General features: G+C 51.3%; 1 protein-coding gene across 1 annotated transcript; it reads left to right on the top strand.

The window, feature by feature from the left end:
* The first annotated feature begins 7,192 nt into the window (after nucleotides 1–7,192).
* Nucleotides 7,193–13,278, top strand: PDZK1IP1 (PDZK1 interacting protein 1). Its single transcript, XM_009957077.2, has 4 exons — nucleotides 7,193–7,262; nucleotides 10,519–10,627; nucleotides 12,568–12,666; nucleotides 13,196–13,278. The coding sequence occupies exons 1-4, from the start codon at nucleotides 7,193–7,195 to the stop codon at nucleotides 13,266–13,268; spliced, it is 351 nt and encodes a 116-aa protein (XP_009955379.1). The 3' UTR covers nucleotides 13,269–13,278.
* The last annotated feature ends 8,237 nt before the right edge of the window (nucleotides 13,279–21,515 follow it).

Below are 21,515 nucleotides of genomic sequence, written 5' to 3'. Positions count from 1 at the left end.
CCTTCTGCTCAGGGCCTTTTCTTTGCCCTGGTAAGCTACAGGAGCTGGAGGAAAGAAAGTGCTTTCCTCAGAATGTGCTGAGCGAGGCTGTCCTACTGAAATCAGGCTCTTTACCTGTTGAGGACCCAGAGGGTTATGCAGGGTTGTCCCCCTCATGGGCCATGGGCTTCCCTTATGCTCCTCTGCTTTCCATAAGTCTGGGACCTGTCTGTTGTGAGACAGCAAATCCAAGCAGGACTGAAGGGTGCACATAATTGCACTCGGAGCTGTGAAAACACAGGGCTTGTCACCAGCAAAGGTGGTCCAGAATTTGTCAGGGCTTGGAGGGCAACAGATTGCTGATGGGGTGAAAGAAATTCAAGTGACTGCAGGAGCTGGGGTGACAAAAAACCCTCATCCTTGGGGGTTATAATCGTATTTTGAAGTGTTGCAGTTCTGGATGGGAAGGTAACAGAGGGTAAGTCCGGGTGCCATAGCATTTTTATCTTCATTCAAGTAAGTGGGGACCAGAAAATGATTATGTGGATTGAGATTCTGTCCATCCATCCCTCTACCTACCTATTTACCCCTCTGTCTCAACACTTCTGTCTCCAGCCCTATCTTTGCTCTGAAAAAAACACTAAACCCCTTCAAAAGCCAGGAATAAAATCAATATATTCCCTCTCCAATTCAGGTAGTTCCCCATAAATCTTCCCAGCTTCAGTTTGGTCTCCTAGGACTCCCAGATCCGTTGGGAACCTATTTAATCAGCCGAGATGATCAGCCCTGTTTGTTGCCGAAAGGCCCTTTGAACTCTTTGTCTCTTCGTTGAATGATGCTTGCATCCTTGGAGGATTTAGCCAGACAGGCCCATTCTGCATGACAGCCTGCAGTTTAATGATGCCGGGTGCTGGCAGCACCCACCAAAGTCCGGCTGTGAGCCTAGGGCACAGGGAAGAGTCACAGCCCCTCTGCCAAACCCTTATCACTGCATCTTCCCGCGGCCCCTCACTTGGCTCACTGCTAAGCTCTATAAAACCACACCAAATTGCAAGCCCAGCATGAAGAGCATCCAACCTGGTGCCATGGGAAGAGAATTATAGCTCCTTTTGGGGAGGCTCATCAACGGCTGGAGAGGGTGTGTGAAATCACAGACACCCCTGTCATGGAAGTGCAGGCTTGGTTTTTAGCATATTTTGGTGCATTTTAGTTTTAGCTAGTTGGGAATCAGCCCCACACGGGTACCTTTGCTGAGGGATGGTGGCTTCTGGAAGAGGTTTCCCATGTTGGTTCAGCCCTTGGGAGTAGGGGGGTCAGCATCTCTCAGGATCCAGCCTCCAGGCAGCAGATCCAGAACTGCCTCAAACCAGCACAACACCTTCCGCTGGCTTGGACCAGTTTTGAACCAGGGAAACACTGAAGTGTCACTTTCAATAGCCAGATTTCTCTTCTAGGCTGTGTTGAAGTGGTACTGGAGGTGGCTGCTACCTGCCTCCCACACAGCCTCCAGCAACCCAACCTGGTGAGAAACAGACAGATCCCCACCTTGTCTCCATCCTGGTCTGGCCCAAGGGGTTGGTGTTTCTCCTTCCAAAGGCCGCTGCTCTTCATAAACCACAACTTAGCATGGACCACCATCAAGACAGGCAAAGCAACCTAATCTATGAGCACATTAGGGTGTTGGAAAACAATAATCCAAGAAGGAAACACATTATCTGGCCTTGTTACTTTACAAAGTAATTTAAATTAATTTTTCCCTAGAGTGGTTAGGGAGCACTGCAACTTGCCCTTGTCTATTCTCTCCAGCTAATGAAGCTTTACCAGAGACTGCTCGTGAATTCCTATTAAGACCTCATCTTAGAGGTTACAGGGCAAAGCAATTTCTGCTCCTGGGAAAGATGCCTATGAATTTGTAATTGTGAGTCCGTGTTTGACAGGGATTAGCATCTGAAAGGGGTAGAGTGGCGGGTAGCAGAGAAAACATTATTTCAATTAGCAGAAGAAAAGCAACTTAACATCTGATTATAGTTTACACTTTTTATTTTCTCCTATTCTGGTATCTGGGATAATTATTTCCTGAAATTAACCACCCCCAAGCCAGCCAACTCTTTCCTTCTCCTCCTCTTGGCCGTCTTGGTTGAGATTCACATGAAAATGGCGTACGAGTTGGGTTTTTTCCTTTCCCTTCTCCCAGGCAATAGCCAGACTCACAGAATTTGGGGCTGGAGAGGAGGATACTGTACCAAGCCAGACTGAAATGATGTTTCTCTTCACACCAAAGAGATGCAGGACAAGGAGGACGGGCCTTTGCTCCACAGCCAGGCTCATGGTCAAGCTTGTGACCAGCAGCTTGGCATGGTGCTGGTGCCTGACTCTCCCAGGCAAAGCCCCAATGCCTAGAGATTTGCTCTGTGTTCAGAAATCACTTCCAATCCCCCTTTTCCTTCCACCCCATAAAGGCAGGTGCCATTTGCTCTACAGGGCCTTGGCCCTTGAGCTAACCTGTCCTCCAGCTATTTTTTTCTGGCTTCTTGGCCTACTATTTCCTAATGACGATGCAATCAGTTTTTGGGTGGGAGATTCCTCGTGAGAAGGCTTGTTGTTATTTAAGGAAGATCATGAAATCCATCCTTAATGAAAGGACAGGAGAAAACCCTTCCACCAAGTTACACTGAAGCCTGAGATTATCATTTTTATGGGCTTACAATCTTTCCTGCCTCATGTCTTATCAGTGAATGCAGCTGGAGGCTTCAAAAACCCTCCCAGCTTGCTGCTGATTTTGTGGGATGAAGATTAGAGATGATCGGATAGTAAATTATTCATTCAATTCGATATTGCTGGGCAGGAGGGAATATCCAGAGTGAAGTCAGCTCCCTTCTCCCTTTCTGAGGATCACGTGTTGGGATCCCAGCTATTTACCACTCCAGCAATGCAGCAGCACTTTCCCCTGCACTCAGAGATGATTAGGGGTGCAATATGACCTCTGAACAGATGGGAAAGCCGAAGGGAAACCACAGATGCAGGCTCATCCCCTAGAAATAAGGCAGACCAGAGACAGGTGGATTTTTTTCTTATTTCAGGGATTTTTAGTTTGATTCATTCCAGCCCAGGACAAGGTGGGACAGATCAGGTAGCTGTTTTCTCAGCTTAATTTTCCAAGGTTGCAGGGCCTGAGGCTGATCTGAATGTGCTGTCAGACCCCTGGCAGCTATTGACTCCAGGGACAGAGGAGCAGGGAGCTGAGAGAGGTCAAATCCTGGCAGCTGTGTGCAAACGGACAGCTGGATAGAGGAGAGAGCCTATTGCTGCTCTTAGATGTACGGAGCAGCAGCATCAGGCCCCAGCACAGATGGTGGCCAGAGTGAATGCTGCCCAGCATCCAGAGGGTCTCATGAAATACACATGGGCCACGGTGATGCTACTGAGCAGACCTTGAGGGAAAATGAAGGGCATACCTGGTGCTCGACGCTGATGCCATGTCTGGGCCCCATCTCAGATGGCTGCTGGGTACCAGCTCTCAGTGAGTGTCCTGCCAGGAACGGTCCTGGCTGACCCCACCAGCACATGCAGGCTGCCTGGGAGGAGAAGGGGAAAACCCACGTCCTCCCCAAACAAGGGTCCAAGAGGGGTCACAGCCACCACCATGACACCTCCCTCTCCCTGCTGCTTATTCAATACTTGCAATTAGCATCAGCACTCAGGGACTCATGAATGGTTTAATAAAATGCTGAGAGATGTTCTTTTTCTTGGCCCTGTGTGTGCACAGGAGGAGAGCAAATGGTCCAGCTGAACCCTGGGGCGGGGAGGGGGGGGGATGGACGGGGACGGGGCTGGGGTAGGGCAATATCCCATTGCCACACCATTGACACCAGGGTTTTCATCAGAACATAAATAAGAAAATATTTTGCTGTTTAAACACGTTTTTAAAGAGGGGAGGTGGGGTACAGAGCTGTGACGGATGAAAAGCCTAGGACTGCCTTTTTCTACTGCTGTTTATCCACACTGGCACACTGGGCCAAGAAAATGCCCTTTTCATAGGAGCTATAGCTCCTGGCTCTTCCCTGGCAACATCCGTCCCAGGCAGGATTTGAAAGACAGTATCTCTGGGAAATGAGAGAATTCTGAGGCAAGCAAGGAGTATTTGGTTTTGATGGCAAATGACAAAAGAAACAAGAGATTAAAAATTCGGTTTGGTTTTGGCGTTTTGTTGTTGGTTGTGGTTTTTTTTTTTTTTTGAGCAGCTATTGAAATGTAACAAATTCATAATTACTTTTTTTTTCCTATGAATTATACAATCTCTTCTTTAGATGATGTTCAGGCTTGCTCTTATATATTTATTTTTGTGTCTTTCTGAGACAGGGGGAGGAGATGGAGAGAATGAAGGAGAGAAGGAAGGAGGAAGGAAGGAAGGAAGTGAAGGAGAAAGAAAAATAACCTCCATTAAAACACAGAGCCCCACGATGTTTTTCGAAGAGGAACTGGCATCTGTACTCTGAGCTGTATCACCCAGGAACACATTTTAGGCTCAGGAATGTTGCTTTGAGTAAATGTTAATTTTGGCTAAAACCAACATATTTCTTAGGGGAAAAACCTGCCAATTTTTGGAGGATATCAGCATAAATCCTGAAATTCCAAGACCTGCTTTGTGCAAGACCTGTTGTACAGGCAACTGCTCACATGGGTCCCTGGGAGGGAACTGAGCTGGGTCTGGCTCCACTTGGGTTTGACTAAATGCTGCCAACATGGTTTGCCCTTCTGTGTCTCAGTTTCCCTCACCTGTAAAATGGACCTGTAGGGCTTTGGCTCACCATAGTTGAGTGATGCTGAAGGTTTGGGTGAGAGAGCCAGCAAGATTCCAGTGTGCTGCAGCAGGAACGCTTAGCTTCTCATCTCTGCAGGTCCCAAGCCAGAATGACAAAAGGAGAAGCTGGATGGCAAATTATTTGCTGAAATTTTGGACTTTGACCTTGCTGTTTCTCATCCCCCCAGGCCAGACCCATCGATATGCAACCAAGCTGGTGCCACAGGAGCTTTTAGCCACAAGAGCACATACCTTCCTAATAGCTGCTGTGGGCTAAAGAAGAGGCCTTAGAGCACAGGGGAACTTTGAGATAAGCAAACAGCAATTCCCTGGCCTCATCAGCAAGCCCAGAACAATTAAACAATTACATTTCCTTAAATTTCATATATGTGTGGGAATGTGCAACACTAAAGTGTTATTTGCTCCTCAGGACAGCAAGACCCTTGCCTGGAAGGCACAGCAGCCCTGCCTACATCTTGGGGTCTGGTCTGTCATGTACTGTCACCCAAACACACTGTAGGATGCAGGTGGATTCTTGAGACATCCTTATCCTTGGAAAATCAGCCCAGGGCCCCTGGAGCTGGGCTGGGCAGAGCCCTGGGGGGAGAAGATAACCAGGACTACGTGTGGAGAAGGACCAGAAGGAACACAGTGAGCAACCTGCCACAGCCCCAGGCATGATTGGGGGGGATAACAGTAGCAGAGAGATGTCTCAGACCTTGAATTTTCCAAGAACAGCAGCAGGACTGGCTTCTCTAGGACTTCTGATCTGCTGATAAAGCCTTCTGCTCTAAACAGCTAACATCTGTGCTGGGCTTTTGCTAAGAGACAGGGAGCAAAGATTGCAAGATCTGCATGCTTTCCTGAATAGATAATGTGGAAGCAAATCACGGGGAACCCAAAGTTCACTCTCGTTTTTATTTCTTAGCAAGCCATTCCTTTTTCTGTGTGACAGAATTAGATTGCTTTTATAGGGATTTATTACAGGCAGGTTCCTGTCGTGCCGCTTCCTTGCCAGGTGCAGTGGGAGAGTCCCTGACCCAGGAGTTCTTAAGCAAAGCCTAGCAGGGTTGGGAATGGGATTATCCCACGTTGCAGGTGAGGATTTGGCCATGGAAAGGAATTTGGGAGATAGCCAGGAACTGGTCTGCAGTCTTGTATAGCTCAAGCCAGATTCGACTTGTTCTCAGGGTAAACGACGTTATTCTAGATAAAGGGGAAAGAGGAAGGATGAAGGAGGGCAATCTTGCACCTGTGGGTGTGTATTCCTGAGGGTGCTGCATGTTCCCGAGCATGGATCCCTTATGGGTGCCCGTGTGGGGACCCGGTACCCAGGCAGGGTCCCTGGGGGGACCACAAGACCCAGAGGCCGGGAGCTCAGATGCTGCACAGGGGGATGCTCAGCAGCCCTGCGGGTGTTATGACACACTGCGAGAAGACTGACGACAAACCCCTGGCTCACAGCTTTAAAATTTCCTTCAGGAGTAACTGAAGTTGCACAGCTGGAAAGCCAAATAGGTTTTATTCGTCCTGCGGGGTGGATTTGTCAGCCATCCGAACCTGGCAGTGGCTGGGAAGTTGCTTAACTTGGGACCTGCAACCTTCCCTGTCCTGCAGCATCTGCTTAGCTGATGTGAAGGGGCCAGCCTTGCTACCTGCTGCATGTCTTTGGGTGTTTCTACCTCTTCTGATGTTGAAGAAATTTTGGAAACAGCCTTGAAGACTCAATAAAATGAATGCTCTGTTTAACAGTCTCTCCATTATACAAGGTGTGGGAGGTGGGAGGCAGTACTTGACATCAAGTCTGTTTCGTTAAATGGATGTTTTTAAGCCACAGATCTGTTTTGCTGAGTTGTTAATGACACTTGCTGAAAAGAAAAGAGCAAGGAAGAGAGTAGGGGCCATGCCAGGCAGCTCCCCACATCCCCAGGACCTGGGGTCCCACAGGGTGGGAAGGGATGTCAGAGCTGGAACCCCCAGGTCTCCTGCTTCAGGGAGGGGAACTTGAGGGGCACCAAGGTCCTCTTCAGCCACATTCCCCAGGTGCCACAGCAGTGCTGGGGAAGAGATTTACCCATCTGGGTGTCATTTCTTCCTCCTGGGCAGCAGCAAATATTTTGTGGCTGAGTCCTCTTCCACGCCCTAAGGGGACTGTCAGGTTCAAGTCACCGTGCCCCAAATTTCCCGTCAGTCTCCTCAGAAGAAAGAAAAAGGCACCTCCTTCCAACCCTTCCCGCAGCAGGATTTGAATAACCAGGTGTGAGCATCAGCCTCCCTCGTTAATGTGTTTGATAATTGACCAAGTGCTCATTCCTGTGGGAGGGTGGCGTTCCCAAGCACAGCGTCCTGTGAGGAGGGGCTGTGCTCGGCTGCTCCTCTGCGCCCCAAGAGCCTGTGGCTCTGCCTGCCACCATGCCTGCCCGCTGCCTCCTCCTCCTCTTCTTCTTCCTCCTGGGGTTGGAGCTTGCCTGCTGCCAGGAAGGTAAGTTCAGGCAGCTGCCTGACCTCCCCGGGAAAACTAAGGTGGGGGAAGGCAGGAAGGTGTGCTGAGCCTCGGGCAGGAGGGAGCTGCTTGGTGAAGTGGCTCTGGGGGCAAGGGACAACTGTGAAAGAGCCTCTTAAGAAGAGAAAAAGCATTCTGGCTTCACATCAGGGGGCAATGAGGATGGGTGGATGTCTGGTGGGTTGGGAGCTGTTGCCAGAGCTGGGGCATGGAGACTTTCTACCTGTTTTGCTGAAGACTGCTGTCTGGGGTTTATCTTACCTGCTTATACAAAGATAAAGCAGCTCTGATTTACCTCTGGCAGGACTGTGCACTGGGATGAGCAATCTGTTTTCTTAAGGCTTTTTTTCTTTCTTTCCTTCTTCTTGTTCTAGTCCCTTGGCAAGCATGCTGGGTTGTTCCCTGAGCTCGCAGATTTTCCTGTTAATCTGTAATTTTGATCATTGCTGAGGTGAGGGAGCAAACATTTTCTTCTGCAAATTGCCCTCCCATTCCCTTCCCAAAGACTTAATAGAGAAACTTCATATGGCTACGGTATTATTTTCAGGAAATTTGTGGAAGGACTTGTCTAACACTAGAAATAATGAGGAGCAAAGTCCTGGAAAATTCCCTCCCCCTTTCTCCTTCTGATGCTCCAGCCCTGACTGCTCTTCCTGTATTTGTTTACCAACTCACAGAGGATTTAACAGTCTGGGGTCTCTGCTGTTAGCAGGATTGAAAGTTTTGCTGTTGCCTAGAAAGAGAAAAGAAAAAAAAAAAAACCTTTTAATGAGAATTCAGAGCCTGGCACAAATTCCTTGGAGAGGGGAAAAGACAGGGGGCTAAAAATGCTTTCCAAACACTGAGGGAAGATGTATCAAAAAGCAGATCAGTGTCTTAAAACCAGCCATTGAGTATGGAAACAGAGTTACAACACGTGCAAAGGCTTGTATTGCCATCGTCACTTCCCTTGAAGTGGACCCACAGACTCATGGACCCACATCTACTGGGGGTGCAGATTCCAGCTTGCTTAGTTTGGCTTAAAAAATCTTGTTTAGGAGGGGAAAAACCCATTATTGTCATGGAGTGAAACAGCAGGGTGGTGACAGAGCCAGAGGGACAGGTTGTCCCAGGAAGGACATCCCTGGTAGAGCATTTTTCCAGGAGCACAGTCCTGTTTCCACAGGCAAGACTCATCCTTTCAGCCATCCCTCCTGGTGGGGCAGTGAGGTGTGCTCTGGCGGGGCTCCAGCCAGGCGGTGCCCCCCAAGGCTGCCATACACATACTCAGTCCCTATCAAGCTCTTGCCTCTGCCTAGTTCCCATTCCTCCTTTCTTATGCCCATGCAAGTTCCCTGTGCCCATGGGGGTATTTAAGTCCGATGCAGAGGCATTTGCTGTTCTCCCTGTCATCCCCATCTCCCTTTGCAGCTGCGCTCTACATGGTCTATCAAAGTCAGAGTCGCTGGATTTTGATTTGGGATTTTTCCTTTTGGCCTGGGATGCTCTGAAAGCTGGTGGAAACAGTCATCTGAATGAGGTTTTGCTTGCAAAACCATACACTACCTCCTGATCACAGCTGCTTGGAGGATGTTTCTTACCACTTATCTTCTCGCCTCCTTTGCATGAAGATCATGAGATGAAAATCTGGTGATTTCAGTCATCGCTGACTTCGTTTCCCTGTTGACCTTGAACTCCCTTAACCCCAGCAGAAACCTCACCAAGGGCTGGACCTGATCATCACCTCCTAGGCTTAAGCAGGAAAAATAAACCACAACTAATAAATAACTGTAGCTGAGATTAACAGCCAAGGGCAGAGAGAAGGAGGAAGCAAAGCGGGCCAAAGAGGGTGGTGTGCAGCAAGGGCAGGAGCATCTCCTGCCCATCGGGTAGGGCAGGAAGGGACTACGCTCTGCTCTCCCTTGCTATCCTGGTACCCCCACTTGCAGCTTGCTGATACAATGGGATTTCAGCCAAAATACATTGATATAAGAGGGAATTTCCGCCTGAATTCCTCCCACTTGAGTTTTGGCCCCGGGACCTTGTGGTAAACATGGCAATTGTCTCTGTGGGGAGGCGGTGGGGCTGAAGGCCGTTGTTCAGGGCTGCTTTCCCGGCCCCTTGCCCCGGGGGTGCCACCACTTTCTGGATTGGTATAGGTGGTGAATCAGTCAGCCAGGCTGATTTCACTTCTAAGAGGGGGGAAAAAAGAGCTTTGGTTTAGGTTTTTATTTGTTTTATTTATTTATTTTTAAATAAAAGCCTCTTGCAGTAAGGATTCAAGGAGCTGAAGGTCTTACCGAAGGACAGTCCCCCTCCCCAAAATCAGAGAAGGAGATGAGGACTGTCAGCAGCAGAGTCAGAGTGGAGCTGGCTGTGAATGAGGAGTTTGTACACATGGAGCATACAGCCCACCTTTATTGCCGCTAGTAATGATTATCTGCTGTTTATAGCAGAAATTTGTCTCCCGTGAGACAGATGAAGTGTTCAGCCAGTGTAAAGCTCCCAAGTCAGATTGAAGTCCCAAGGCATGCATCCTGGGGTAGCTCCACTCTGTGAGTGGCAGGGGCTGGGTTTGAGTGGTCCTAGGCTGGCAGGGATCACCTTCTACCTGCCCCATCTGCCCACACAGAGTGCCCTCATCTATGTGCAAGGACTGGTGTTTCAATTGGCAGAAAGAGGAAGAGCCATGGTTGAATAAATAGTAATTAAATCCCAACAGGATGTATCTGCATAGACAAGGTCTCCTTTTGGTGCTGATGTGACAACACTTAAGGACGGGTTTGACTACCTCTGAGTGATCTGTTGCTTAAAAGCCAGTGGGAGGTGGGGAGCAGCTGCCCCAGCAAGGATTGGGACAAGGTTTTCTCTTCTCATCACCCTGCCCTTGAGTGCCTCCTGGGCTTTCACCTGTCGCTTTGGGCAACATCCTCCCTCCCTCCCTGTCCCCCAGCCATTTGTCCTCCCATCCCAGAGTCATCTGCACCCCACTGCATATGTATATATATGGGGCCCCAAGGCTGCAAGGTGCCACGCTCCACATGCAAATGCCAGTGAAACTGCCACTATTTGCACTTTATTTCACTGCTATCACTCAGGTAAGCCTGTCTGGATTAACAGCAACCTACTCTGCTTGGCTTTGCAGGACTGATCTCTTGAGTGGATGTTGCTGAACCTGGATGGGAGAAGCTTGGCAAATAAAGCCTGAGGATGTATTTCTAACATGTCCTCTTTATTTTTTTTTTTTTTTCTGCAGCCCGGGGCAGTCTCCAGCCATGGTCGCAGGGTGTCATCGCAGTGGTTGTGTTTCTAGTCCTGGTGGCCATTGCTTTTGTGGTCAATAGATTCTGGTGTAAGGAGAAAGTGTAAGTGTGAGAGTCCTGAGCGTTGCTTCAGATTGGGCTTAGCTGCCTCTGCATGGGTTACTTCCAGCCACCTCTGTCCTGTGCCAGAGCTGGGAACACTGTGATCACTGTGCAGGGAGACAGGTGGGGAGAGCAAAGGCTCCCTGTCCTGGTCTCCCTGTCCTCTTCTCCCTGTCCTGGTCTCTGCTCCCTGTTACTTATTGCCAGGTGCAAAGTTGCACCATCCAGATACTGCCGTGAGAAAGTGCTGTGCTGTGGAAAGAAGAGTTGCAGCATTGTGGCTGGTTTACTTGGGTAGGTGTCTCAGGGGTCTGGCCTGAACCTGATTTCCTGTGGATTTGGAGATGCAGTCCCCAGATGCCTTATATCCATGAGAAAACAGACTGACCCAAGTCAACAGAAGGCACTGAGAGGAGCTGGGAGAAGAGGGAGGTAGCTGAGTTGTGGCAGTGCCCTCCACCTGGACCCCACAACACAGGCAAAGAGGGTGGCCTTATTCATCAGAAAAAAACTCTGCAGGACCCATTACCTCTTGCCCACTGCCAGCCAAGCAAAACCCCAGGCTGCTGCTCCTGCTCAGCTGCTCCTGCTTAGCTGACTGGCTAAGTTGCAGTAACTTGATCTTGAATCTGAGCCCAAAGTCAACAGGGGATGAAGATCGAATGTGCTCTATATCCTGATTCCGAGTTCCTTCTCACTGGCATGGGCGCTTTGGGCTTTGCCCCCAAGGTGCTGGACTCTTCTTGTACCTGCATATCCCTGCAGCCTCTCCAGACCCAGGAGGTGGGAACTTGGTGTGTACCCTGATGCTCAGCAGGTCAGCTTCTGTCCCAGATGCATTTAAAGGGGGGCCTTTGGGATGCACTCAGGGCCAATGCATAATGCCATGTATGTGTGTATATCTATCTATCTATATTTGTATGGTCTGATTTGCAACTGCAGTCTTTGGGAAATAAAGAGGAACATTTGTCCTCAAACTGGAGGAGCCCCCCAGCCCATAGAGTGGGAGGCAGGGATGGTGTTTCCCACCTCTGCCCATGCCCGGCTGCTTCTTCCCAGCCGGGAGGCAGAGGATGCTGAGGAGGGCTTGAGGAGGGATGGCAGCTTGTTTTAATTAATCTGGTCTCTCTTCAGCAGAGCGGGCAGCGAGGCTCGGCAGCCTGGCACACTGCCATCTCCGTGCTCTCACTGTGACAGCAGCTATCAGCTCAAGCTGATGCCTGATGCCTGTATATACCATGCTGTTCCTTGAAAAAGCCTCTGAAATTGCCCTTGGGTGAGCGCTGGAGGGGGCAGGGGTGTGCACAAAGGGTGGACCTGCATCTACCCTCCTCAGCTAAACCTCCCCTGGCACTGTTCTGGCCATGGCCTCACTCCAGAGCAGAGATTTTAGGCTCCAAGTGAGGTTGAAATCATGGTCCCTGACGCATGGTTCCCTCTACCTGCATCTGAGAAAGCAGCTCAGCTTTGCAGGCATGGACGTGCATGCATGCACCCCTCCTGCTCCAGGGCTGCGGCACTAGCAGAGCCTCGGCGTTTCTTCCGGTGTCAGTTGGGACCCATAAGGGACTATTTTGCAACAGATTACATAGAAGATGACTGGAAAAACCAGTTAGTGGGAGAAAACAATCCCACGTATTGACAAATGAGTCTTGCTGGCTGCCAGCCTGGCACTGGGAGTACCAGCTCCAGAGACAAGGGTTGGCACTCGGCATCTGGGCATGGCCCCTGCAAATCTGCTGTGAGGGCATCCCTCCTCTCCCATGTCCTGCTGGGAAGGGGGCTGAGCAGGGTGTCCAAGGCCAGGATTGCACATCCAGGTACCTTATTGTCCCTGTAGTGTTGGAGCAGTCCATTCCTCTCTGCCATCACCATTGTGAGCTTCTTCCAAGCACGGCCCCTCTGTTGATCTGTCTCAGCTTCTGTCTTCTCCCCTCCAGGGAAAATGTTGAGACGGTGGTGAGTGTCGAGGACAAGCGGGAGGCTGTCACATCCAATGGCCATGAAGGGAGATACCTAACTGCTGCAGCTGACTTCAGGTGAAGGACTTGCTCAGACCTCCTCCCCACGTCTCCCAGGCTCTGTTCGATTCCCCCGGGGACAGCTCAGGCATGCAGAGCTGCAGTCTCCCACTCGGGGTCTTGCATGTTCTGTGCACCTGGTTTTGGGGCTTTTAGCATCTCCATGGCTAAGGAGAAGGCAGTGAGAGAGTATCCCCTTCTCCCTGTTCTCTCCCCATTCCTGCAGTTGAGGCTCATGGTCCATGTACCACCTTGCAACAGGCTGCACCACATTTTTCTCACACCACATCACACCTTTCAAACAAGGGAAACCACCAAAAGTGGCCACTGGTCACTACGCAGATGTTGACTGTCAAAACAACACTTGCTAGAAACTAGAGCAATTCCCACTCCGCACTTAGGTCTCCTTCTGGCAGAAGGACCCCTTCCACCCTCCCCACTTCATCCCTTACTCAATATATGGCCAGCACCAGCAAGGTCAGGGCCTTGGTAGTAGCTGGTCTTGGTAGGGGCAAGCTCACTGCTGTGCTTTGCCTTCCTGATGCAGGTCCAAAGAGAGCCAGCATGCCTACGAGAACACCATAGAGCCTGAGGAGAGTGTGATGACCACCGCCATGTAGCAGACACACTAGACAGTCACCCTTCTTCCTCCTCTCACTTGTTTCCTGCTGTCACAATGGCATTTTTGCAGGGACCTTCTGCACTGGCATCCCGTGTGTGCAGCAGTGCTCTGACCTCTGCACAGCACCACCATCTCCTGATCTTTTCCCTTTCCACCTGTGGGACATGATCTTCTGCCTTGGGGGCTGGTGTCCATGCAGGCATTGGTCCCCCAGAGAGGTCCAGAGGTGCACATCTCCTGCCTGGCAGTCACCCCACCTGGTTGGTGAGGCTGATGTCCACAGTCCCAGGGAGGTGCTGACCTGCTCCAGACATGTTGGGGTCCCTTCTGGTTGCCTGAGACCTCACTGCACCCCCAGCCACAACCTGGGGAGCTGCTGATGGAAAACGTTTCTCTTCTCCCAATTTTACCCTCCTTTTTATGTCCTACACCATGCATTTTAATGACAGAACAAACTTCCTCCCCTGTATATATCTTCCTTGTGAACAATAAAGAGAATTGTTGCCCATACAACAGCAAAGAGAGTTGTTTTGCTAATCACCCAAAGGACTTTCTGGCATCTCGCAGTGCTCCCTGCCTTCGGGCAGTTTGGGAAGGGAAGGACAGGACGAGAGGGGAAAGTGGCATGGGGTGAGAGGGGAGCTTAGACAGAGGTAAGCACCCTCATCTGCCCCGTGATCCCTCCTGGGTAGGATCTGTACTTTATTTCCTCACTTGGATGAAGCCAAGAGCGCTTTTGCATGTGTCTGTGTGTCAACAGGGGAGAGAAAAAGGTGGAGCATTTTTTTGCTCAGCATTTGGACTGCCCCAGAGCTGTGAAGGGCTGTATGGGTAGGTGAGCATCATTCCCCTCCATTTGCCAGATGGGGAAACTGAGGCACTACACCAACCCAGCACTTCCCAGTACAGCTTAAAGCATGAAAGGTGGCACGTTCTGAATTCCACTGGCCACAGAGTGCAGACCTACAGCCAACTGGAGATCATTCCCAGGGCTGGAGGCTGCAAGTGGCAATCACTTACTGGTATTGCCAGGATGTGGCTGGGGGCTGCTCTAGGCAGTGTTGAGGCTCCTTAGGGTAGCAGGCCATGGTGCAACCTGCGCCTGCCAGGCTGTTTATTAACCAAGGTCTGTTTTCTGCTGTGCTGGGGCCACCGCGGGAGCAACAAGCCCTCCCAAGCCGTGGCATTTGCAGATTGAAACAAGAAACTTGTAACACCTTGGCTTCCTCTGGGACATCAGTTGCCCAAGTGGCATGCAGGGTCCTCCTCTTGATCAGTGAGGAAAGGGTTAAGGGGTTCTGCCATCAAGGGCAGCCCAGGAGCTGCAGGTGGAGAAGATTGGGAGGGATAGGATGGGGTGGGTGGGTTTATGAGGGGCATTTTTGGCAGTTCCTGAGTTTGGGGGGAGCAAGGTGGTTTTGGGGTTCTGCTGCACTTAGGGCTGTGCAAGGGGGAGGAGGAGGACATCAGGTGCCTGAGCCACCTCTTGCTCTCACTTTCTGTTGAGCATTGAGGCAAGGGGAAATGTGAAACAGTAGCTGTGATGGGTTTGGATCTTGGAGGAGCCCTGGCATCTGCTCAGGAGGTGCTTTGGAGGCCATTTCCAGGCAGCCATGCCAGGAACAGGCAGGGGGTGTTGGGGTTGAAGGCACTGCTTTGCCACTCCCCAGCAGAGCTCCTGCTCTGTGTGTTTCAACCCTGAACAGGCTTTCCTGCTGCAAGGGCTGTCCCCTGCTCCTCTGCCCTTGCCAGTGACCTTAAAAGCCCTGAGCTTCTCCTGCAGGAGGTGCTGTCCAGGCTTCTTCCCCAGGCAGGGGCTTGCAAAACACTGTTTTCCTAAACTACCAAAACCTGCTGGATATTCTCCAAAGCGAAGCTGTGACAGTCCTGATGAGGAGCTCAGCCCAAAATAGGCTACTTCCCACTGCCAGAAGCCCTCCAGCATGGAGCTGGGGGCTGGAGCTGGACCCTGGTGCTGCTGTGAGCTGCTGTCATGCTTCCTGCAGGTGAAGCTGTCAATGTCCCTAGTGGATGGTGACTCAAAAATTCAGACTTGGCAGTAAAAGAGGAGCCTTCCAGTAACAGACCCACTCTGAAACACATCCTCCTGAAGAGGCTCGCGTTGGCAGGTGTTTTGAAACTACCCTCAAGACTTGGTGTTGAGAAATTACAGCTCCAGTTGAGAAATTGCATGGGGGTAGAAGAAAACACAGAAGTGTTGAAGGGGTCAAGCCTTTGGGTGCAGAGGCTCAATGGCTGTCGTCCCCAGCATCGTGAGAGAGCTTTTCCCTTCTACCACCTTCCCTTGAGCACTGGGAGGCTGAGCCAGCCCCAGGCTGGGTCTTGAGCCTCCCCATTCATGCCCCTGGTGGATGCTGCTCCCTTGACTTTTCTCTCAAAGGTGCCAAACATCACGCGGGTTTGGAAAAAACAAGCTCCCTGGAGTTCAGCAGTAATGCTTTGCTCAGCAGGGTTTAAGAAGGATTAGTCACTGTGTGTTCCCGCTGAGTCAGCACTCAGACTGGGGCTGGGGGTGTGGTGAGGGGAGGGGAACTCATTAATTTTTACCTCTCAGTTGCAAAAGGAGTTAGAAGCGGCATCGTTATAATGAGTAACAGCGGGAGTTTATTCGCTGCCCTGTGCACACCCTGAATATGTGATGAATGCCCAAGTTGCTCCCCCAGCAGTGCCTGGGTGCGGGTTTGGAGCGGAGGTGCGCTGGGGGCTCCATGAGTCCCTTTCTCCATGGATCCCTCCCGGTTGTAGGTCCAAGCAAGCAGCTGGATGGGTCTTTACTGCTGCACCTTTTGGGTTAGCCCAGGAACCTTGATGCTTGGTCTTATCCCAGCTAGTGCCCCTTCAGAGTTCACTGTCCTGGGCAAAACATCTTTTGCAAGAGCCACTGTGTCACCTCCCTGGTGGGACCTCAGCTCCTCGCAGTCTGTGATGCTGTCCTGCCTCAGTCCCCCTTGTCCATCAAGCACGACCCAAGTCCCCCTTGTCCATCAAGCACGACCCAAGGCTGGCTGTGTGAAGCAGGCTGCCTTCCTGCAAGCCATGCAGTCGGCTCGTGGCTGCTTCTTGGTGTGATCCTAAAAAGAACAAAAGGGAGCAAGCATAAATGAAGTTTATTGTTGGAAAATCTTAATTAGATTTTAAACCCCAAAGGGAGAAAAGTGAGGTATTAGCTGACACAGCTAATGAGTGTTAAGGGTCCATTGTTACATTTCTTGTTTACCTTTCTGTGCTGGCTGATAGGCCCTGGATCCTCGCCTGTACTGCCATAATTAGGATATCTCATCTCTCACTGATAGTGTTGGGGATGCTCTTTAAGGCACAATGCTGTCTCATCCCTCTCTGGCAGGATGAGCGTGATCAAGAAGGCAAATTCTGGTGTCCTGGCACTCGTGCCCGCTGCATTGACCTTGTGAGCTGGGGGATGCCCTCCAGCACCAGGGCTGTACCTAATAGCCACCAGGTAATGGGCACCTCCAATGGCCCTGGTGAACTCTGAAGGGCCCTGAAGCCAACGTGCCTGGGGGCCAAATCCTTCCCAGCACCTCTCTCTGTACAGCACAGGGAGTGACTGTGTCCTCCACAAGTCAACCCACACCCACCGATGAAAGGGAAGGACACCCATGGGTACCCCAACCTACCCCTCACTCCGTAATGGCAGTATCCCTGAAGCTTGGACTTGAGGAAGATGTTCAGTGTTGGGATCCGCTGTGGACTGGATAGTCCCCTTTTGGGTAGAACATATTCAGGATGGTCTTTTTGTGTTACAAAGATGATACAAGAGGTATCACAGCTTTCCTTTGTGGCCTAGGAGGGTGCAACTCATCCCTTGGACCCCCAGATAACAGGGCATCTTGTTGAAAGCCACCTTTACTCTGAGGCTTCTCTGATCTCCCTGAGGTTAGAGAGGCTCTTAGGTCATGGAGGTTTAAGAAGTTTCTGATCCAGCTGTGACCACAACCCTGGAGCAGCTTGGGCAAGTGGGCACCTACCTCATTCCTTGGATGTCCATGCACAGCCTGATGGGTGTAGTTGCATTAAACCACCGGCAAAGGTGGATTAGCACTGCCTGGCCCTGAAGATATGTGAATTATTCCAAGGTGGGTTTAATTAAAGACTTGCCGTACACAGGTAAACCGTTGCTGGAAGGACCGCCAGCTCCAGCTCCTGGCCCTGAGCAATGTAGCCTGGGGTTTATGGCCTGGCATTGGGCATCTTGACACCCAAGCAATGTGATCTGGACCTCCAGAAGCAAAAAGGGAGCCTGTCCCGCCATCGCAGTCCTCCAGGCCGGGCAAGGAGCCCAGACACCCAGGTGGGAGCCAGGAGTGCAGTGTGTAGGGGTGGCTGTGTGTGGGCAAGGGGGCTCCAAAGTTTTTGGTCTCAATTCAAGCCACTGAAAGCCAGAAGTAAAATACCGTCCATTGTTGGTTTATATACCCATAGTAGCCAAACAAACATCCCCAGAGCCTGTCCTTATCGCTTTATTACACCTGCTAGAGTGAATAGATTAAAGAGGACGGGGGAGGGGGGAGAAAGCAGAAGAATCCAGCAGAAAAACTGGGTTTTGGGATTGTTAATTATTCTCTGGGGTCTCTAATCTTTAACTGGCAAACAGCATCACTAACTGTCTTAAAGCCCCTCCTGGAACATCCTGATAATAAGCCATCTGCATGAAGGCACCCCGTTATCTGCCCTCCTCCAGCCGCCTGTGACATGGCTGGAGTGGGAGATAATGAATGTGTGGTGTGTAATAACGACACGTCATTCATGATTATCGGCCCGATACCCAACCTTTTAGCTCCATTGTTTGTGCTTCAAAAAAAGAAGAAATAAAAAGAAAAAGGAGGAGGGAAAGAAGAAAAAGGGGAATTTTTGGTGCTATGGGCTCTCCCAGGGTCCCCGAAGTGTCTCTCTGCCAAAGGGGCTGGCTCTTGTAGCATCTCCCAGAGGATTTGGTGGTACCCTGGAAGGATTTGTCTGTGGATTGGTGGCTGCTGTAGCCATGGTGATGGAGGGAGAGAGCCGAGACAGCACAGAAATGTCACCGCTTGGCAGGGAGACATTTGGGGCAAATGCTCAGGCGATTAGATCTGTGTCACCAAGTGCTGCCCGGCTCCTCACGTTGCTTTTTGCTGTGCTCAAAGCCGTTTAGTGATGGCTTGGCAGAGGAGGTTATCTTGTACACGCTGCTGTCCAGAAACTGCCAGCGTTTGAAGGCGGAGGGGGGGGGGGATGTTTGCGTTGCCCAGTTTGACCTGGATAAGCTGAAAAGCAGAAGAATTTTCTCCTGGTTGCTGCTGTGTTACAGCTCCATGATGCGTTACTGCTGTGAAACCTTCCCCCAAAAGATTTGGTCCTTCAAACTGCAAACCTGGGTTAAATATGATTCTTAATGGGGAGAGACTTTAAAGTGTTTGGCTCAGGTTACCTCAATTATTGTCAGAACTGCCTGGAATAATGATCCTTTTTTGGCATAAAAAATGGCAGTAGTTTCTCATCGCTTTCCTGAGCAGATTTCCCATAGCAGTTTCCTCTGGGAAGGTCTCTGCTGGAAGTGGTTGGGGTTTGGCTGTTTGTAACAATCAGGAGGGATCTTGGAAACACAACGAGCAACCTCTCTCATGGCAGAGAATAGGGTGACGGCCTCAAAACACAGGGCTGGGAGGCCAAGCAGGGCACCATACAGACACAGGGGTGGGCAGCAGCTGTGGGTCCTCAGCAGATCTAACTTTTCCTGCACTATCCCCCCCATGCTCAAACCAGAAGGTGCAGTAGCGACATCTTCAAGTGTCATCTAGTTTCCTTTACAACCCACCACCAAGGAGACTGGGCTGGATCTTTGTGGCCAAGCACTCCCCAAGCTCATTGCTTGGACCACAAGCTGGAGAGTGGACGAGCAGAGCTGCAAGGTGGCTTGCTTGTTCCTGGATGGGTGGCTGAAACATCTGACAAATAGGGCCTGCAATGAAAAGCTGTATCAAACTCTTGTCCTCCAATGGACTTGCTGTGCTGGAGCTGAGGAGTAGGAGAGCTGGGGGTCTGACCTTTGAGACCAACCCGAGTCCACCAGTGGTGCAAGGGTGGTGGCATAGGCACCTAGGAAACCTGTACCCAGTCTCTTCCTGGGAGTGAGCAGGGGAGGGTTGGGAGAAGAGGAACTCAGTCTCTAGCTGCCTGGTGAAATAAATACAAGCTGCACCCTGTTGGTTATTCACAGCATCCCTATCCCGTTAGGTACGGAAAGAGCCAAAAAGAAGGTCTGGATCCAGCCCTAGAGAAGTTTTGCTTCTCAATCTGGGGATGCAGCAGCAGCAGAGGTGGGGAGCAGAGGGCTGCAGGTGTTTATTTAGATGTGGAGACGCTCAGATTTGGCTGTCCTGGTCTGGCCATCAGCAGAGGTGAGCTGCCCAAACAGATGGACATGGTTTGGCTATGTTAGTGCCTGCAGTGATGCTGGTGACGCTATTGACACGGATGAAAGCTGGACAACCAACCTTGTCTCTCACCATGGCATGGCATGTGTGCATCTCTCCATGCCTCTGTTTCACCTGATGCCTGCTGAGTGCCTGGACGCTCGCAGTGGCAATCTTTCCCTGTGCTGGGGGTAACACCACCATCATGCTGGGGACTGCGACAGAATGGTGCTTGCTCTGCTGCCCCGCACACCTGAGGGTGGGGATGGGATGGGGACTGGGATGACACCAGGGACGGGGGGACGGGGCCCATGCACTGCTCTGCTGGGCCTGACCATGCTCTCTGTCAAGACCAGTGGGTTTTACCAGAGACCAGAGAGGACTTTAGGTTTTTTTTGGGTGTCTCACTGCCACCTAGTGATCCATTTCCCACCCTAGACCTGCAGCTCACCGACATGCTCCCCCTTGGCCTGGGAGCCCACCTATGGCCGGTGATGGGGCTAGAGCCTGTAATGAGACCCTGCACCACCAAAACAAGCCTGGCCCCAGGGCCAGCACCCACCTGCACCCCCTTGGGCAGCTCACTCGTGTACTGAGTGGTCAGTTCTCAGCCTCTGCAGAAAAGGGCTTGAGAGAGAACTGAGCCCCCTCTTGGGACTTTTTTTTTGCAAGATGATTTGGTTTTGCCACCAGCATTGGGGGGGGGGGGTGGGGGGGGGGTGGGAGTGGGGTGGATGGGGGGGTGGATGGTGGTCGTGGTGATTTCTGTTCTGCTTTGTATGACCCCAGATTATTTCAGTTGTTTCCTTACCATGGAAACTCACAGAGGCAGAGATGAGGGCTGGGTGACCCATGTCATGGGAGGGGTGGAAACAGGCTTTTCAGGCTCAGCAGGAGGGGGGGGGGCAGGGGGGGCAAACCTGCTGAAACGGCCCTTGCAGCTTGAGAAAACACTCACAGGGCTGCACCCTTGGGCACGGCCTTGCCTCTGGGCTGCTGGAACTCATCCTGTACCTACCTGGCCCCCGAAACGCAAAGGAAGCCAAGCTCGGGGAGCATCTCCACGAGGCTTTATTCTCATTTCAGAGAGGAAGACAAGGCTGATTACACCTTTTCAGAGTGGTGAGTGCATTCTCCAGATTAGCTGGTGACATGTCTCTTTGCTGGCTCTTGAGCACCCTCGGCTCAAGGATGTTCAGTGTTGGGACAAAAAAGCCTGCTGGCCTTTGTCTCCATAATGGCAGGCACAGCGCCAGCCCCAGAATGGATTAGGGGGAATGATTTGATTTGGAGAGTGGTGTGTGGGGATGTAGTGTGGCTGCAGGAAGGAGCTCTCCTGCCCCAGCACACCCAGACAAGAGGCAAAGGAGGGGCATTGTGCTCAGGCAGTGTCCAGGCCTTAGACACCGGTGCAAACCACGGCAGCATTGCTTACCACCATGCCTGAGCAGGGAACTGGCAATGCTGCAAATACACAGGCAGGTGGCAGAAGTCCTGCCAGGCAGAGTGCAAGGGCAGGCTGGAGGTAAGGAGACTAGTAAGACACGGGGAATGCCCGAGGAGATGAAGGCTGAGCCACAGCTTTGCTGCAAAACTCCCTTGGCAGTGCTGTTCTACATGCAAAGATGGGATCTGGACCTGCTGGTTTTGGTGTGTGTGTGAGGGGGCTCCTTGGATGGCCATAGGGAGAGAGTTTAATGTAGGAGAGGTCCGAGGTGGCCAAAGTGGGTCTGTTTGGTGTCTCCTTCTTAAAATTCTGGGTGGAGGCTGGTCCTTGGGAAAGCGCTTGCCCCCCACTGTGGTACCCCATGGGG

Source organism: Leptosomus discolor, chromosome 3 (assembly GCF_034619465.1).
Source record: "Leptosomus discolor isolate bLepDis1 chromosome 3, bLepDis1.hap2, whole genome shotgun sequence".
In the NCBI taxonomy this organism is placed as follows: Eukaryota; Metazoa; Chordata; class Aves; order Leptosomiformes; family Leptosomidae; genus Leptosomus; species Leptosomus discolor.
Note: the sequence above shows the minus strand (reverse complement) of the source record. Positions and strands in the feature narration are given on the sequence as shown.

Bases quoted from the DNA above. Each gene is read 5' to 3' on its own strand.
- PDZK1IP1 (XM_009957077.2), top strand. From the start codon at position 7,193: ATGCCTGCCCGCTGCCTCCTCCTCCTCTTCTTCTTCCTCCTGGGGTTG. The intron at 10,628-12,567 runs GTAAGTGTGAGA...TCTCCCCTCCAG, and splicing joins TTCTGGTGTAAGGAGAAAGT to GGAAAATGTTGAGACGGTGG. The intron at 12,667-13,195 runs GTGAAGGACTTG...TTCCTGATGCAG, and splicing joins ACTGCTGCAGCTGACTTCAG to GTCCAAAGAGAGCCAGCATG.